At 43.2% G+C, this 18,857-nt stretch overlaps 1 protein-coding gene and 1 long non-coding RNA gene across 8 annotated transcripts in view; one reads left to right on the forward strand and one right to left on the reverse strand.

Moving 5' to 3' along the window:
* The window catches only part of LOC142743488 (uncharacterized), a 37,874-nt gene extending 25,743 nt beyond the window's left edge, over positions 1–12,131 (reverse strand). For both annotated transcript variants that reach the window (XR_012881574.1, XR_012881573.1), the window contains exons 1-3: positions 11,954–12,131; positions 9,176–9,319; positions 4,560–4,679 (exon numbers count right to left, since the gene is read on the reverse strand). This is a non-coding gene — a long non-coding RNA (uncharacterized LOC142743488). The remainder of the gene's footprint in view (positions 1–4,559; positions 4,680–9,175; positions 9,320–11,953) is intronic.
* The window catches only part of NEK8 (NIMA related kinase 8), a 234,362-nt gene continuing 227,528 nt past the window's right edge, over positions 12,024–18,857 (forward strand). For 3 of the 6 annotated variants that reach the window (XM_075854281.1, XM_075854280.1, XM_075854282.1), the window contains exons 1-2: positions 12,024–12,136; positions 15,007–15,212. In XM_075854281.1, the coding sequence (XP_075710396.1) occupies positions 12,090–12,136; positions 15,007–15,212 (253 nt within the window). In that variant the 5' untranslated portion in view covers positions 12,024–12,089. The remainder of the gene's footprint in view (positions 12,137–15,006; positions 15,213–18,857) is intronic. The other 3 variants (XR_012881570.1, XR_012881571.1, XM_075854279.1) reach the window with 1 other exon arrangement.

The following is an 18,857-nucleotide window of genomic DNA, read 5'->3' on the forward strand; positions in this document are numbered from 1 at the left end:
TGGATGCAATGGAAGATAAGCGGGTACTAGACACGTCTGGTGCCGCTTATATTGAAAATGTTTATTATTTGCCATTAGGCTTAATAAAAGTAAAAGTAATTCTGGCTCCATAAAACGTCCTACATGTCATAGAGACACTAGATCGAGGGCTCCTAGGCAGGTTTTCGAGCATAATGTCTAGATTTTGACAGGCTAACCATAGGAAATATGAGACCAAAATGCCCATGACCATCACATTGCCATTGAATGTCAGAAGATTTATCAAATAAATGCTGCACCTTAGACTTACACCTTATTTACTAAAAATTTTTCCATTCCATCTAGGTTTCTGGTACATTTGACGTTAAGAACAGCGTAGTTGGCAGAGCTATTCTTGACGTCAAAAATACCAAAACCCGACAGAAACCGGAAGAACCACATTATACGTCAGTGGGATCCATCAGGATTTGTTGAAATCCATTTGCCATAAACGGAAGCCATAACACTAGTGTAAACAGCCATCTTGGATAAGTAGTGACACACTAGATCAGGGTTCAACCACCTTCGGCACTCCAGCTGTTGGGAAACTACAACTCCCAGAATGCCCTGACAGCCTAAATCTTTATTATTCCAACCAAAGGCTGTCAGGGCATGCTGGAAATTGTAGTTTCACAATAGCCGGAGTGCCGAAGGTTGCGGACCCCTGCTGCACTAGATATCGGTGTCTGATTTTGTGCTTTATATATATATATATATATATATATATATATATATATATATATATATATATATATATATATACCCACAGGAATTTACAGTCAGTTCTTCTGATAACCACTAGATGATGCCCCAGGATCAATGGCCATGTTGCTTCTCCAATATGCATTTGCTGTAGCTCCTTTATTTATCAGCACAAAATATATTTACAGGATGATTTAACCCTTTAGTGACCACCCTAATTTAAACCTCAATGGCGGAGCGATTTTCTCCATTTTTTTATTGTTGTATTTCAAAAGCCATAACTTTTTTAGTTACATAGCCGTGTGAGTTGTATTTTTTAAAGGCACCACTTTGGGGTACATATAATTTATTGATTAAAGGCTATGTAAACCCCTGAAAGTGATTTATATATATATATATATATATATATATATATATATATATATATATATATATATATATATATATAAATGTCAGTTAGTGTGTTTGTTGCAACTTTCTAATTAACTTTTATTGAAAGTTATTTTTACTTTTTGAGATACAGCTGCTCTGTATTCTCTATACAGAGCAGCTGTATTGTTCTCTGAATCCTTCAGGTCTCTGGACCCTTCAGGTCTACGGGACTGACGGGGTCAGTGAAAGCGGGTCCTGCGTGTCTCTGAACCACAGTGTTCTTGGCCTCTGGACAACATTTAGGGTATGTTCACACAGCTTATTTTCGGTCGTTTTTCGGGCCGCAAACGGCTGAAAAATCGGAAGCAGAATGCCTCCAAACATCTGCCCGTTGATTTCAATGGGAAAAACGGTGTTCTGTTCCGACGGGGCGCTTTTTTACACGGCCGTTCTGAAGAACGGCTGCGTAAAAAATCGGCCGCAAAAAAGAAGTGCATGACACTTCTTGAGCTGTTTTTCATTGACTCTATAGAAAAACATCTTCAAAAACGGCCGTAAAAAACGCTGCGAAAAACACGAGTTTGCTTAAAAAACTTCTGAAAATCAGGAGCTGTTTTCCTTTGAGAACAGCTCCGTATGTTCAGACGTTTTTTGCTAAGCGTGTGAACATACCCTTAGGGTATGTTCACAGACAGCAGATTAGTTTTCAGGAATTTTTGTAACTAAAAAAATCTGTTTTATGCTTTTGCGGCTATTTCTACGCATGTGCATGTGTTTTTACATGCCTCATTTAGATCTTAGGGATAGATTTTTTCAGTTGCAGAATTTTCTGCAACAAATCTGCCACATGTGAATATAGCCTCAGGCCTCTTTCACATGGCAGTACTTTGGTCAATATTTGGTAACAGTATTTGTAAGCCAAAACCAGGAGTGGGTCCAAGAGGTGCAAATATATCCAATACACTTTCTCCATGTAGATTCTACTCCTGGTTATGGCTTTCAAATACTGATGCAATATAACTTAGATGTGATCGATTACAGGTGGATCCTGCGTCTCAGGCTGACACTGAAACCCGCAGGTCCGCGGGACTGACGGATTCAGGTCTTAGCGAAAGATACAAGTGCTCTGTACGGTATACAGAGCAGTTGTATCTCAAAAAGTTCAAAGAATTTTTAATAAAAACAAATTAGAAAGTTGCACCAATCACACTAATTGACCTCTTTATCATTATTTTAAAAAATAAATAAATAAATGCCTTTCAAAGGTTTACATATCCTTTGACATATACATTTATTTTGAAAAGTTCTGCAGCCCACATTTTTTCAATACCGTCAAGAAAAGGTATGCAGTCTTATAAACCTGCCAGATGTACATACTGGCCAAGTGCCCCAAATTTACCGGGACAATCCTGGCAAATTTTTGTCGTGGGCATGACCCAGTAACTCTGACCCTGTAATGTAAAACTCCGCCCGCAGTTGCCCCCACTTGCTGAAGTAACATGGTAAGGGCTTATTCAGACGAACGTATAATACGTCCGTGCAACGTGCGCGATTTTCACGCGAGTCGCACGGACCTATGTTAGTCAATGGGGCCGTTCAGACTGTCCGTGATTTTCACGCAGCGTATGTCCGCTGCGTAAAACTCAAGACATGTCCTATATTTGCCCGTTTTTCGCGCATCACGCACCCATTGAAGTCAATGGGTGAGTGAAAACCGCGCATGGCACACGGACGCACTTCCGTGTGCCGCGCGTGATGCGCGCTACAGCAGTCAAAACTATGAATGAAAACAGAAAAGCACCAAGTGCTTTTCTGTTTACAAACATAAAAACAGAGTGTCATAATCATGGCGGCTGCGCGAAAATTATGCAGCCACGCATTATATGATGCTGACACACGGAGCTTTTATGGACCTTTTGCACGCGCAAAACGCTGCGTTTTTTGCGCGTGCAAAACGCACGCACTCATGTGAATCCGGCCTAATGGAAATAAACCTTACATTTTGCCATTCTTTTTTGCGTCTTAAATTTACACCATTTGCTGTGTGGTATAAATAACATAACCTTATTTTGAGGGTCGTTACGATTGTGGCGATATCAAATGTATATAGTTTTTTTTTGTTTTACTCTTTATACACAATAAAAACACTTTTTCTGTCAATGTATTTGTTTTTGTGTCGCCATATTCTAAGAGCCGTAACTTTTTTATTTTTCCACCGACATAGCTGTATGAGAGCTTATTTTTTGCAGGACGACTTGTAGTTTTTATTGATATGTACGCCTTTTTGATCACTTTTTGTTGCATTTTTTGGAAGGCAAGATGGACAGAAAACAGCACTTGTTTTTTTATTACATTTTTTACGCCATTCATTGTGCGGGTTAAATAACAATAGTTTTATAGTTTGGGTCATTATGGATGCGGCAATACCAATTGTGTGTAGCTTTTTTTATTTTACTTTTTTTCATAATAAAGCATTTTGTAAGTGGAAAAAGTGGGTGTTTCTTTTTTTTTTACTTGGGATTTTTCATTTATTTATTATAAACTTTATAAAACTATTTTTTACTTTTTTTTTTAGTACCGCTAGGGGACTTTACTATGCGATCATTTGATTGCTTTTATAGTACACTACAATACTTCTGTATTCCAGTGTATCATGCTTGTGAGTGTAAAACTGACAGGCATCTATTAGACACTACATCTGGCAGGGCCTGATAGGCAAACACTGATGGCAGACCTGGGGGCTTTTGTTAGGCCCCCGTCTGCCATGGAATCCATTCGCAACTCGCAATAGTGTCGGTAGGGTGCTGATGGGGTTACAGTGGGATCCCCCTCCCTCTAAAACCATCATCAACCTTTGACCGCAGCATCTAAGGGGTCAAACAGGCAGGTTTGTCACAGCCCTATGAACAGGCGGCGCTGTGGCAAAAGTACCCTTAATGACCGCCGTGAAAACACATATTGGCGGTCATTAAGGGGTTAAACCTGGCACAAGTCAAGAGTCGCATAAATTAAAAAACTTTATTAAAAAAAAAGTAGTCAGCCTCTCTGCCCTGTGTGCCCTGAATGTATTCTGTACTGTACTCACACAGGCATTAGTGATAGTGGATCAGAACAGCCGGTGTCTGCAGTTTTATTGACAGGATACAGGCTGCTGTAAACTGCTCAAGACAGCACATGAGGAACTACACTGCGAATGTGGATTTCCCAGAAGTGATATTTTCTCATAATTTCATATATATATATATATATATATATATATATATATGTGTAATTCTAGTAATAACATTATATTAATGAATTATTAACTATGTAATGTAATCCCCTAATAAAATCATTAAAGTTGCTCCATACTACGCCATTCCAAGTTCTTGCACTTATATCTGATTATTACCATGACCAAAGTTCATCTTACATATGTCCAGCCACTAGGTGGCAGTAGAATAGTCTTCTTGTGTAGTCTTGATTACCTGTTCTTCTTACATAAATACTCCTGTCAATCTTTAAGGATCAGCTGATCAGGATTGCATTGTAGACAGTTATGTGTGGAATGTTTACAAGTTTCATGGGTACTGGAGCCATGGACACTGCTAGGTAGAAAGATACACAGCGTGACTCATTATTGAAGATGATAAGGAGGTGCCAGGTTTTATGTGGACAAAGTACCTTTGTTATCAGTGCCTTCAAATTAAACCATTCACATGTTTGTCCCTTAGGCATCATTTACATGACCGTGATATACGACCGTGATATACGTCCGTGCGACGCGCGTGCTTTTCACACGGGTCGCACGGACCTATACAAGTCTATGGGCCAGTGCAGACAGTCCGTGAGTTTTGCGCAGCGTGAGTCCGCTGCGTAAAACTCACGACATGTTCTATATTTTCCCATTTTTCGCGCATCACGCACCCATTGAAGTCAATGGGTGCGTGAAAACCACGCAGGTCGCACGGAAGCACTTCCGTGCGAACTGCGTGGTTCGCGCAACAGCTGTCATTCTCTGAATGTAAACAGAAAAGCACCACGTGCTTTTCTGTTTACAACCATCCAAACGGAGTGTCAAAATGATGGCGGCTGCGAGAAAATCTCGCAGCCGCGCATCATACACTGATGACACACGCAGCTGTTAAGTGCCTTTTGCGCACGCAAAACGCCGCGTTTTTTTCTGTGCTTCTTCATCCAGGCCAACCTTCTGGGATGACATTTCATCCTATGTGACTGCTGCAGCCAATCACAGGCTGCAGCGATCACATGGGATGAAACGTCATCCAAGGAGACCGGCCCGCAGGATGTCAGAGGGACGTGTTGCCATGGCTACAGAAGTATGAAACTTTTTTTTTTATGTGTAGTTTTCCGCAGCAGACATTCTGGCCGAAAAACTGCACCACAATTTGGTATGGTTTTTTCTTTGGAATTCCCAGTGGTGCCCAGGGCGAATACGCTGTGTGATTTTACGCAGCGTGTCTGCCCCGTGTGAACATAGCTTTACAAATGGGACTAGGTCTGAACAGGTTTTGAATGAAAACATTTATTAATAATGGCATATTTATTTGCACAATTGAAATATGAGGGGACCGTATGGCTCTCCTAATAAATCTGGTGTATTTAAAATTGTCTCTTTGAATTTCTTGTTTAGACCTGCTATTTCAAACATTTCAGATGCGTTTCTTTTGAAAATACAAGAAAAATACTTAAAGAGGCTCTGTCACCAGATTTTGCAGCCCCTATCTGCTATTGCAGCAGATAGGCGCTGCAATGTAGATTACAGTAACGTTTTTATTTTTAAAAAACGAGCATTTTTGGCCAAGTTATGACCATTTTTGTAGTTATGCAAATGAGGCTTGCAAAAGTCCAAGTGGGCGTGTTTAAAAGTAAAAGTCCAACTGGGCGTGTATTAGGTGCGTACATTGGGGCGTTTTTAATACTTTTACTAGCTGGGCGTTCTGACGAGAAGTATCATCCACTCATTCAAAAATGCTCGTTTTTTAAAAATAAAAACGTTACTGTAATCTACATTGCAGCGCCGATCTGCTGCAATAGCAGATAGGGGCTGCAAAATCTGGTGACAGAGCCTCTTTAAAGAGTGTTTGCTCATTCATCTGCTGATCACTGCCCTGTTTACAAAGGGCAATTATCGGCAAAGAGTGTTCTGTGAACGCTTGTCTGCCTGATAATTGGCCAGTGTAAAAGGGCCTTTAGACTTCGTTCACACTGCGTTCGGTCTTTCTGTTGTACTGCTCCGTCAATAGAGCAGAACAATGAAAATCACAGAAGTGCCAGAACCAGTGCATGACGGTCACCAATGGCGCCGGACAGAAATCATTGACTTTAATGGGTTCAGTCAGATTCCCGTTGTGGTCTCCGTCTTTTCACCAGAAAACATAACCCAGCATGCTACGATATTTTGTCTGCCATTTTTGTCCTGATCTGATCCTATTGGTGCCTCCAATTCAGATGTGAACAACGCCTGAAACACTTTGTAAAAATGCATAAATATTTAAAAACGCATACGTTTCTCCATAAGCATTTAATGGACATATTGGGAAGGTCTGACCAAGTCACTTGTCACTGCGCAGTGGGTTAATTATTGTGTTGCCAACACAAATGTCACAGTAAGGCCTCATTTACACGAGCGTATTATACGCGCGTGCGACGCGCGTGCTTTTCACGCGTGTCGTACGCACCTATAATAGTCTATGGGGCTGTTTAGACGATGCGTGAATTTTGCGCAGCGTGAGTGCGTTGCGTAAAACTCACGACATGTTCTATATTCTTGCGTTTTTCACGCAACACGCACCCATTGACTTCAATGGGTGCGTGAAAACAACGCATGCCACACTGACGGTCCTGCGTTGCATGCGCGAAAATCACGCAAGAGCTGTCAAACTCCTGAATGTAAACAGAAAAGCACCACGTGCTTTTCTGGTTACAAACATCCAAACGGAGTGTCAAATTAGAGATGAGCGCACCGAACTTCACCGGGTTCGGCAAAACTCGTTTTCACCGAAACCGGTAAAAAATGTTCGGGTACGCGACGTCAGGAGACAGTCTCTGTCCACGGTGCTGAAAGCGTTAAACTGGTTCAGCACCATGGACAGTGACTTCCGCTCCGAAAATCCATGAACCTGTAAAAAAAAAAAGACGTTCTGACTTACCGATAACTCCGGTCCGACCTCCCGGGATGACAGTTAAGTCCAAGTGACAGCTGCAGCCAATCACAGGCCAAGCACAGGCTGCAGCCAATCACAGGCTGCAGCGGTCTCATGGACTGCGGCGTCATCCTGGGAGGTGGGGCCGGATGACGAGAGAGGGACGCGTCACCAAGGCAACGGCCGGGACACCGGACTGGAGGAAGCAGGCAGTTCATGGTAAGTTTGAACATCTTTTTTTATTCACAGGTTGGTGTATATTGTGATCGGCATTCACTGTCGAGGGTGCTGAAAGAGTTACTGCCGATCAGTTAGCTCTTTCAGCACCTTGGACAGTGACGGGCGTCGACTAGCCTCATCTCTATGATGGCGGCTGCGCGAAAATCACGCAGCCGCGCATCATACACGGATGACACACGGAGCTGCCAAGTGCCTTTTGCGCGCGCAAAACGCAGCGTTTTTTGCGCGCGCAAAACGCACACGCTCGTGTAAATGAGGCCTAACAGTCATTCGGCCCCATACATTACCGACGAATATTCCTTGTTAATGGAGCTAACGAGCGCCAATCGACGTGCTGTATCGTTGTTCGCCTCTCGTTTTCACGGCAAATATCTGCTCGTCTAAAAGAAGCTTTAGGCTATGTTCACACAGGGCGGATACGCTGCGTAAAAGCACACAGCGTATCCGCCCTGGGCGCAGCAGGGAATTCCAGCCGAAAAACCGCACCAAATTGTGGTGCAGTTTTTTCGGACGGAATGTCCGCTGCGGAAAACGGCACATAAAACTAAAAGTTTCATACTTACGTAGCCATGGCGATGCGTCCCTCTGCCGTCCTGCAGGCCGGCCTCCTGGGATGATGTTTTATCCCATAAGACCACTGTAGCCTGTGACTGGCTGCTGTGGTCACATAGGATGAAGAAAAACAAAATTCTGGGTAAGTATAAGATTCCTTGTGAGTTGTGATTTTTGTAGCAGAATCACAGCTTTTCCGCTGCAAAAATCGCAACATCTGCTATTTGTTGCGGGTTTTGATTTGCTGCTACTGTATTATCTAGCGGATTTTACACAACAAAATCTGTTGCAAAAAATCCACCGTATTTACGCCACGTGTGAGCTTACCCTTAAGCTGCTTTTACATGGTCCGATACTGGCCGGAAAAAATGAATGCTGATCAACTAAATAGCACCTCAATCGGCGTTCGTTAGCTCCATTCACAAAGAGCAAGGATCAATAATGTATGGGACGAAAAATCAATACTACGATCATTCGTCCCCATGCATTTGCATCATGTCGGGAGCAGCACATCTCCTTGTCTACATAGGGAGATGGGCTACCGACAAGCAACCAGTTTTTTTGCCACATAAAAGCGATCAGCCGATGAACAAGCATTTGCTGGTTCATCGGCTGATCGTTGCCGTTTCCAAATGACAAGATCAGGAACAAGCGTTCGTAGCTACGTTCCTTTTTCCAATCATTGACCCGTGTAAAAGGGCCTTCACAATTTGATGTCCTCAGATGACCTGTGCACTGTCCTGTGTTCATTTTAAAAGGAGTTGACATGTGACATGTCCTATTAAATTATAGAATGACACCATTTACTTATCTTATTGTGTTCATACATCCACATATTGTATGTATGAAGAGACTGCCGTTTTCCACAATCTGGGTGGTGTTTTTATAATAACATATTTGGGTTCTGCCAAGCCAAATATTTTGTGCGATATTTCGTTCATGTGAAACAAGCTCCTCGGAGTATTGTGATCTTGGTAAGGTTAACTAAGGCTACAATATAATGATTCATAGGAGTCGGAATTACCCTCCAGTAATACTAATATAAATACCATTATCCTTTGGTAAGAATTGGGCACTATCTACTAGATCCATAAGATGTTCATCAGAGATCATGTGGGAGGTCAGGACAGAGTGGTGATTAATACCTTATTACTGCTTTGATGATGTGATGGAATGAAGGGTGACTACTTAGCTTCTGCCCACCGGCCAGGGCCGGTGGCTCCTGTTTGAAGTGAAGGTCTCCAGCAGGCTAACCGGCTCTGTGTATGGAATCAGGCGTCAAGCAGCGCCTGTTAAAAGTACAAAGGGACACTTTTTGTATTGTGTATAAAACTCAGTGCTGCCCCTCCCCCCTCAGGGCACACACACGTATTGTAAATGTCTGTAAATACCCTGGTGGCAGGAGCTAATTACTAAAAACTAGTCAAGGCAATTAAAAAGTAGCCGCATGTCGTCACACTGTGCAACCGTTCACGGGTAATAAAACTGGTATTTAACTAGTTCAGGAATGAATAGATAAGGATTCAGCATTGTGATCTGGTTTGCTCAACTTACCCCCTCCATGGAAATTCTTGTGGAAATCCTGCCTTTCACAATCACTATTTTATAATGCCTGGTGCCCACAGTCCAGCTTATCCCCAAATCCTATCATCACTTAATTGGCAAAGCCATATAATGAAGAAATAGTCCAGCAATAGTCCTAGTGACGACAGAGTTCAGGATAAGACATGACATCAAGAAACAGGAATGGATTCCATTCGTCTTTCCCCCCGGTATTAGTTTCTGAGAATTGTAGACCCAGTCATTCAGACCACCGAAGCAATCCAATTATTCTTGATAAGCAGTGGCCAAAATATACTCTTAGGCCATTGCAAAGCGATAGGTGCCACTGCTAGTGGGTGATATTGTCATATCTTTGCTTTCTGGTGGTGATCCAGTGACGTCACCCACCAGCTGGGTAAAGGCTTTAGTGCATTGTGATATGGGCCGCCAAGGCATCTGGATACTGGAGGGCAAGAGAGGGGTGCTACTACATATCCTTACATTATAATTCCCTGCCGCTGTCCTATTTTGCTTCAGATCAGAAGTTATGCCCATAAACTTTCTATTTACTATAAGGGTTTCCAAAGTTTTATCTTTTTAGAATTGAACATTTTTACATAAACAGCTATTCAACATCCCGGTGATATTTAAACATCATTTGACAGTTTCTATTTATTTTCAGTTCCTGGGCTTGCAACTGATGATGAATGACAATTCATGAAAATTAGGATGTGTATATTTCTACATAACTTCCCTGCCACTACTTGAGTATATGTATTGTGCATAGAATGGCAATGCAATGGTATTAATCAGGGAGGAGGAGGTCAGATTATAGCATGAGCAAAAGGGCAATGGTCCCCCGAGCCTACGCTATTTTGGGTCTTTCCCCAAAATCATCCCTACAACTGTAAACTTCCTCTCTGACAGGCTTGATCTCATGCTACCAGCTATGGTATTATTTGTGTATGTTGGTGTTATTTTAGCCCTATAGCACTGTTTTTCCCACAGAAGTCAATAAAAGAAAACTGTGGCAGGTAGGACATAATGTTTAAAAAAAAAAAGTTGAGAGGTAGTCCTGAATAGGAAAGGGGGATTTGGGTGCCCAGGAGAGAGTGTAGGAGAATAGGAGACAGAGGTTCCCAGGAGAAAGGGTGGGAGCAAACGGAGAGAATAGGAGAGATAGGTACCCAGGAGTATGGGTGGGAACAAATAGGAAGAATAGGGGAGAGGTGCCCAGAAGAAAGGGTGGGAACAAATGTGAAGAATAGGAGAAAGAGGTGCCCAGAAGAAAGGGTGGGAGCAAACGGGTAAAATAGGAGAGAGAGGTGCCCAGGAGAAAGAGTTGGAACAAATGGGAAGAATAGGAGAGAGAGGTGCCCAGGAGAAAGGGTGGGAACACATGGGAAGACTAGGAGAGAGAGGTGCCCAGGAGAAAGGGTGGGAACACATGGGAAGACTAGGAGAGGTGCCCAGGAGAAAGGGTGGGAGCACATGGGAAGACTAGGAGAGAGGTGTCCAGGAGAAAGGGTGGGAGCACATGGGAAGACTAGGAGAGAGAGGTGCCCAGGAGAAAGGGTGGGAGCACATGGGAAGACTAGGAGAGAGAGGTGCCCAGGAGAAAGGGTGGGAGCACATGGGAAGACTAGGAGAGGTGCCCAGGAGAAAGGGTGGGAGCAAACAGACAGAATAGGAAAGAGGTGCCGTGGAGAAAGGGCAAGGACAAAAGGGGAGACAAGGAGAAAGAGGTGCCCATGAGAAAGTGTGTGAGCAAACAGGGAGAATATGAGAGAAAGGTGCCCAGGATACAGAGTGAGAGCAAAAGGAGAAAATAAGAGAGATAAGTGCCCAAGAGAAAGGGTGGAGCAATCAGGGAGTCATTGCCATGGGGCACATTATAAGGTGGAAAGGGGATCGCAACTTGAAGTGGGGCAACATAGGAGTAGTGAGAGGGTAGTCGCTTAGTGTTCTTCATGTGGGTGAAGCTGATTATCCATCTATCATGCCCCAATCATCCTCTCCCTTACTGCCCATTATCCACATCACATAGTCCATATTGTCCCCATCTTGTCCGTAGGACTTCACGCCTTCAATAGTTCCAAGCTCATCTTCCAAACAGCCTGCACCACTGCTAAACTGACCCAGTCCCATAATGGTTCATTACCAGACAGATTGTCCATTCAGGACTATAAAGAAACAGGGTGACAGTTCCTATGAAAACTGTTATATAGAGGCCACATTGGTTGGCACCCGGCTGTCAAGAAAGAGGAGAAAGCTATTAGCTGGGTGTAGGGGAAGCCTTCTACAGTAGATCATTGCTATGTGGACATACAATACACAGTGTAACACAGCACAATACACAGTACAGGCAGCCTCACGCGTACACTGTCCTCATAGTTCCATCCACATCAGACGGACAATCGCGTTACTATTTTTAGTTTGTCCCCCACAAGCTTCCGTACGGTTATCCGGAAGTGTAACCATGGAGACGGTGGGAAGTTTGTGCCGGGGGGCTTCAAGATGGAGAAATACAAGAAAATCCGGGTGGTCGGCAGAGGAGCCTTCGGGTGAGATTCCTAGGATGCTGAAGGGATTATGATCTATTCCCAGTAATGCGGGCGCACTGCTCATTTACATGTGACAGGGACACGGATTGGCCGCTACTACGTGACGTGTACAGGACCCGTTGTCTGCTGCTCTGCCGCAGAGTGATGAGCTCATGACTTTTTATTTTTTTAATCGGAAGGAGGAGGGGGGTTGTCATGAACGATATTTATCCAGTGTAGAAGTCTCTTTTATGTACACATCGCACTTTATGACCTTTTCACAACCTCCACAAATAGTAGCAGGTCGTTATAATGTGTCATTGACACGACTACACGATTTTATTGTTAGAATGCATCTAAAACAAAAAATGAAGCAAATTTGCAAGAAGTCTTGATTAAAAACTTTTGCTATCGTTTTGTGTCTGCAGCTCCTATGCAGATCTATGCATCTCCATGTTAGCAGAAAAAAACAAACCCTGTGTAGTCTGATCCTGCAGTAATGCATACTTTCATCTGCTCCCCTACAATGTATATTGGCAAAAAGTAGGGGACAAATAAAAGAAAGTATTATTGCAGGTTCAGACTACACAGGGTTTTTTTGTCGTTTGTTACCATGGAGATGCATAGATCTGCATAAGAGCTGTAGACACAAAATTGTAGGGAATTTGTAATCAAGTTCATATGCAGAGTTCCTTCATTTTTAAATTGACATGTATTTGGACAATACATTCTAAACCTCCTCCCCGACGACAGAAATGATGTCATGCTACCAGCCATGGCCGGTAGGAGGGGCCAGCCACACTGAGGGGACGCAATTTTCCAATGACCTCTTCCATCAGTGATGGAGGCACTCATTGGCACAGAAGGCCCGGTCCTCTTCTGCACTCAGCGTCCAGATGCTGTCGCACTCTACATACTGACGGTGGAAGGCGTCAGAATCCAGAGCAATGGTGCCCGGAGCACACTACAAGGACCCAGGGCAGTGGAGAACGTAGGTGTCTGGAGTCACTATCTACAGGGGGCACTGTGTGTGACACTGTCTACAAGGGGCACTGTGTGGCACTATCTACAGGGGGCACTGTGTGTGACACTAAAGCGGGCACTGCATGTGACACTGTCTACAAGAGGCACTGTGTGGCACTAACTACAGGGGGCGCTGTGTGACTGTCTACAGAGGGTAGTGTGTGACACTACAGGGGGCACTGTGTGTGACACTAGCTACAAGGGTCACTGTGTGGCACTATCGATAGGTCACATTGTGTGTGACATTATCTACAGTGAGCACTGCATGTGACACCATCTACATGGGGCACTGTGTGTGACACTATCTACAGGTAGCAGTGTGGCACTATCTACAAGAGGAACTGTGTAGCACTTTCTACAGGGTGCACTCTGACATCTTCTACAGTGGGCACTGTGTGGCATTTTCTTCAGAGACCGCTGTGTGGCATTTTCTACAGGGGACACTGTGTGGCATTTTCTACAGGGGCACAATGTATGACACTATCTACAGGGACACAGTGTGCCACTATCTACACGGGGGGGACTGTGTGACACTATTTACAGGGGCCCTGTATGACACTATTTTCAGGGGGAAGTGTGGCACTATTTACAGGAGGTACAGGGTCATGTTCTTCAGGGAGTACTGTAACTTTTTACAGAGGGCACAGTGTGCCACTTTTTACAGGGGCATTGTGATACACTATCTACAAGGGGCACTGTGTGTAGTACTATTTACAGGGGGTACCGTGTGTCACTTTCTACAGCGGGCCTTGGGTGGCACTATTTACAGGGAGCACTCTGTGACACTGTCTACACGGGTCACAGCGTGTGGCACTCCCTACAGGGGGCACAGTGTGTGTGTGGCTTTATTTGTATGAGGCACAGCGTGTGTCTGCGGGAAGTAGGAACACACCCCTGTCTCAGGTTACCTCTATGTCCTTCCTCCATGCTTTGCACTACAGCTCTGATTGATCAGATTGGCGGTTGTGTATAATAACAAGCACACCAGTAAGTCAGTGCATGGATATTTCATTTATATTCCATTATTACAATGAAAAAAAAAAAACATGTCGAAGATTTTTATTAAGATACATTAACTTTTATTTACCCCAAAATAATGCTGAAATAATACTGCTCATCTGTAAGAAAAAAAAAAGACCCCATACAGCCACATCAACGATAAAAAAAGTTAAGGCTGTCATAATGCAGAGCAAAATAACAATTTATTTGCGTTCTTTGCTAAAATGTGAAAATATGTACTAAAGGGGTTAATAAATAAAGAGTTCCACCATAAATGTTAAGGTTTACCTTAACCAGCGTTGTGATACTTTTCAGGTTCTAGTCTCTGGCTATCAAAGGGCATACATTGGAAGATATCTGCAGTTATGGGAATGTTTTTCCAGTGTTAGGTTATGTTCACACTAAATAAATATTGCGGCGGAATCTGCCTCAAAATTCTGCCTCCCATTCGTTTCCGGTTCTTTTTTCCGCTAGCTGTTTTTTTCAGCTAGCCTGAAAAAGAAGCGTCCTGCTTGATCTTCGGGTGGATTCTGCCTTTTTGGTCAGACATCAATGGGAGGGAGGAATCTTCCTGCAGGAATAGTTCCGCGGCACATATTGCCCAATAGTTGTGCCTTTCGGACACATTACCATTGGTTGGAAATAATCATTTTGAGACCATAGACCTAATCATTTTTGATAATGGCCATCATGGATTTTAAGACCGAATTACTTTAGAATCAGGCCTACCGTGTTGCCAACCACTCTTCTGAAAACGGTAACCTCAATTTTAGTTTGCTGCCATAGGTTTTAAAATATTGGGAAACATTTTTACAGGTACGTCTCCATGATTGAGCGTCAGTATATGATTTGTTCTTGTTTGTCCACAGGATTGTGCACTTGTGCCTGAGAAAAGCAGACCAAAAATTAGTGATCATCAAGCAAATCCCTGTGGAGCAGATGACTAAAGATGAGCGCCTAGCAGCACAAAATGAATGTCAAGTACTAAAACTGTTGAATCATCCAAACATCATTGAATACTACGAGAATTTTCTGGAAGACAAGGCCCTTATGATTGCAATGGAGTATGCTCCAGGTAAGTACTTGTCACTTGCGGCGCTATTTTTACCATCAAAACGACAGACACCACGATGGAACTCTACGGCCCCTCTTGTAAGCAATGTTCCCTCTAAGTCTTGGCAGCTCCTGAGCGGGGCAGTTAGGGAGCAGGGCAAGTCTCCATCACTGGTGGGCGATCTGATGACCAAAAGTAATACCCCAGTAAACGCTAATATAGCGACTAAATAAGAGAATAAGAAAACTTATTTTAAATGAGTTTTAATTACTTTTTAAAATACTATAATATTACAAGTCCAGCAGAAAAATAGACAGTTATAAACACCAATTATAGGCATCAATGGCAATAAATCCTGGACGGACCGCGCACTGTCACCCGCATTTGCTGACCGTGTTCAAATGATAAAATATGGGAGCACGGTCCGTAAATGCAAAAAATAGTACATGTCCTATTACTTGCAGGTCATTTCTAAAGCCCGGACACACATCCGTAAATATTCGGGAAGGTGTCTCTAGCCCATAGAAATGAATGGATCAGTATTTTTATCTGCAATTACAGATCCGTAATTGTGGATAAAAATGACGCTCGTGTGCATGAGGCCTAAAGTAACACTTTTTTATAAGTGATCACATGAGTGGGATAGTAAAGATGAGAAGGGCACAACTCAGGTTGAATTAAAAAACAATTAAAGTAATACAATTGAGATATTCCTGCCTGGGTTTGAACCAGAGACCTTTCACATGTAAGGCTAACATACTAACCACTACACAACAGAAACTGTGATATTTAAAGAGGCTCTGTCACCAGATTTTGCAGCCCCTATCTGCTATTTCAGCAGATCGGCGCTGCAATGTAGATTACAGTAACGTTTTTATTTTTAAAAAACGAGCATTTTTGGCCAAGTTATGACCATTTTTGTAGTTATGCAAATGAGGCTTGCAAAAGTCCAAGTGGGCGTGTTTAAAAGTAAAAGTCCAAGTGGGCGTGTATTATGTGCGTACATCGGGGCGTTTTTAATACTTTTACTAGCTGGGCGTTCTGATGAGAAGTATCATCCACATTACCATTAGCAGGTAAGTCAATTTAGCTACTTACCTGCAAACGCTGATGCTGCCGCAGAAACAACTGTAGCCTCTGGTGCCGATGTGTCCTCGCTCGTCTGACACGATGCAGGACCTGTGAGTGACGTCACAGCGTGATCTGGCAGAAGCTGGGCGTTCTGAAGAGAAGTGGATGATACTTCTCATCAGAACGCCCAGCTAGTAAAAGTAGTAAAAACGCCCCGATGTACGCACATAATACACGCCCACTTGGACTTTTACTTTTAAACACGCCCACTTGGACTTTTGCAAGCCTCATTTGCATAACTACAAAAATGGTCATAACTTGGCCAAAAATGCTCGTTTTTTAAAAATAAAAACGTTACTGTAATCTACATTGCAGCGCCGATCTGCTGCAATAGCAGATAGGGGTTGCAAAATCTGGTGACAGAGCCTCTTTAAAGCTCCTTTACAGTGTTGTATAAACTTTTCAACCAGTACAAGTCAGTGAACACTCAGCCCCATTACATAAAGTAAACTTGCCAAGAAGTGGTAGTTTGGGATCAGTTTTATTACGGCCGGCACTGTCTGTCTCTCCTGAGGTCTGTCTGCTGCGTGGGGGTGGTAACTGGTCAGAGAGAGACTCAAGTCAGACTGGCTGCCGCTGCATGCACTATATACTGGGAGTGACTGTAAGACTCACCAATCCCAGCCCCACTTGTTGCTTTCACATGCTGGTCTGAGCCAAGGTTGTGACGTCAGGACCAGGTAACTCACTGGTCCAGGGACCGACCCAATGATGGTCTGTCACTTGACTGAGGTCACCTCAGTCAGTGACAGTCGCAGACCGTCATACGCTCCGCCTCCTCACTGTCCACAGCGACTCCAAGTCCTCCTCTCTACCGGCTACCCTTCTTGTTTGCACTGCGTCTGCGCATGTAAATTTTGGCGCATGCGCAGTGCAAATCATATGTGGGAAAAGAAGAAATCCCGGACAGTGCTTTTTTCTGCCGGACGGCAGAAAAAAACAATGCGCATGCTTTAAAGTTTAGTGAGCGGGGGGACCGTAGAAGGTGCGCAACCGCGCACCTTATAGGGAACAGTGCTTGTAAGTTAATAGGGTTTGTTGGGCATTGTTGGTGTCCGATATACGACGGATCAGGCAATGCGCCGTGGTTTCCAATCTAAATGCAACTGTAAACATATCCATAAAATGCCTTCAGTATAATAGTATCTCACAGTAATAATGAGTATTGCTGACCAACCTAAAAAGATGAAGGCATTTGTGTGGGGTGCAAAAGTTTCAGTATTGAAGGGTGGGTGAGATGGTTTCCCATTTTTGTTGTATGTCAATATTTCTCAATGTTTTTAAGCCAATCACTACTCAAATACCCCCAAGGCTATGATCATACACTGTGCTGGACCTTTCAAAAGCACTGAATGACAACAGTCTGTGTACCCCCTAGACACATGGCATGTACCCCTTACGCTACACGTACCAAAGGTTCAGAACCAAGGCCGTAGACAACACTCAGTGGTGTGATACAATTTTGTATGACATATGATACATCACAGTAGTTTATAGTTTGTAAGTTATATTTTTCTAATGTGATGAAGGCCTCAAAATGTAGCATTTTTCTCTTTTTTTTGCCTTTCACAAATCAGATTTTAAATCTGTAAGTGCTAGTTCTTGGGATGTATCGATTACTAGTAGTGCCATCTAGTAGCTGGTTTATACCTATTATTAGAATAAGCAGGATTTGCTGACTAAACACAAATGTATATGGTCAGATTTAGGCCCATATGACACAGCGTTTTGTGGCGCTGATTTTGACGCGAAAACTGCGTTGGAATCGTTGCCAAAAATGCCTCAAATCTCCCTCAATTGATTTCAATGGAAGGCAGAGACGTTTTTTTTCTCCCGGGCGTTTTTTGTTCGATCGTGGAGAAAAAGGCATCATACCCTATCATGAAGGGGTTTCATGCGTTTGGAGCGTCTTTTAGCGCAGTTTTTGCATTTGCCTAATTAAGAAAATGATTAAGGCCTAAACAGCATGCGGTAAGCTTATAAACTCCCTCTAGTAGTGGCTGTTGGCACTCTATCTGTGCAAGGGATTTTGAGCTCTGACTGAAATAAAATAAAAATAATATTAAGAAATTAATCAGCTTAATGTTGGACCTAAGAATAACATGGTGATAAAAATGGACATTCACTTGAAGCCTCTAGTTCTAAGTGATGCAGGGGCTGCGGTTGCATCGGGGCCCTGCTGTTTAATCAGGCCCAAATGCCCCTCTGTCACATCATCGGACAGCATGATTACTATAAACGACAAGTGACAGTCTAAGGGCCCTGATCCAGATTCTATATATCCAGGCCTACGAGGTTCCCCCCAAGCCTCTACTTACTTTCAACCCTTTCAGGCGTTACACCTTTTATGCGAGCAGATAGCATTCTGCTTCTTCCAATTTTCTGTGGTTATTGCATTGTAATCTGATAAAAGGACCGAAACCAGTTGCTTATGTAAATTCAGGTCAGAAACCAGAATGACTCATATTGTTGACATAAGGCAGGTCATTGTTTTGGAGGTAGATGTCAGAGTAATGACAGGAATGTGGCGGCTTC

The sequence above is a fragment of the Rhinoderma darwinii genome, chromosome 2, assembly GCF_050947455.1.
Source record: "Rhinoderma darwinii isolate aRhiDar2 chromosome 2, aRhiDar2.hap1, whole genome shotgun sequence".
Taxonomy (NCBI): Eukaryota; Metazoa; Chordata; class Amphibia; order Anura; family Rhinodermatidae; genus Rhinoderma; species Rhinoderma darwinii.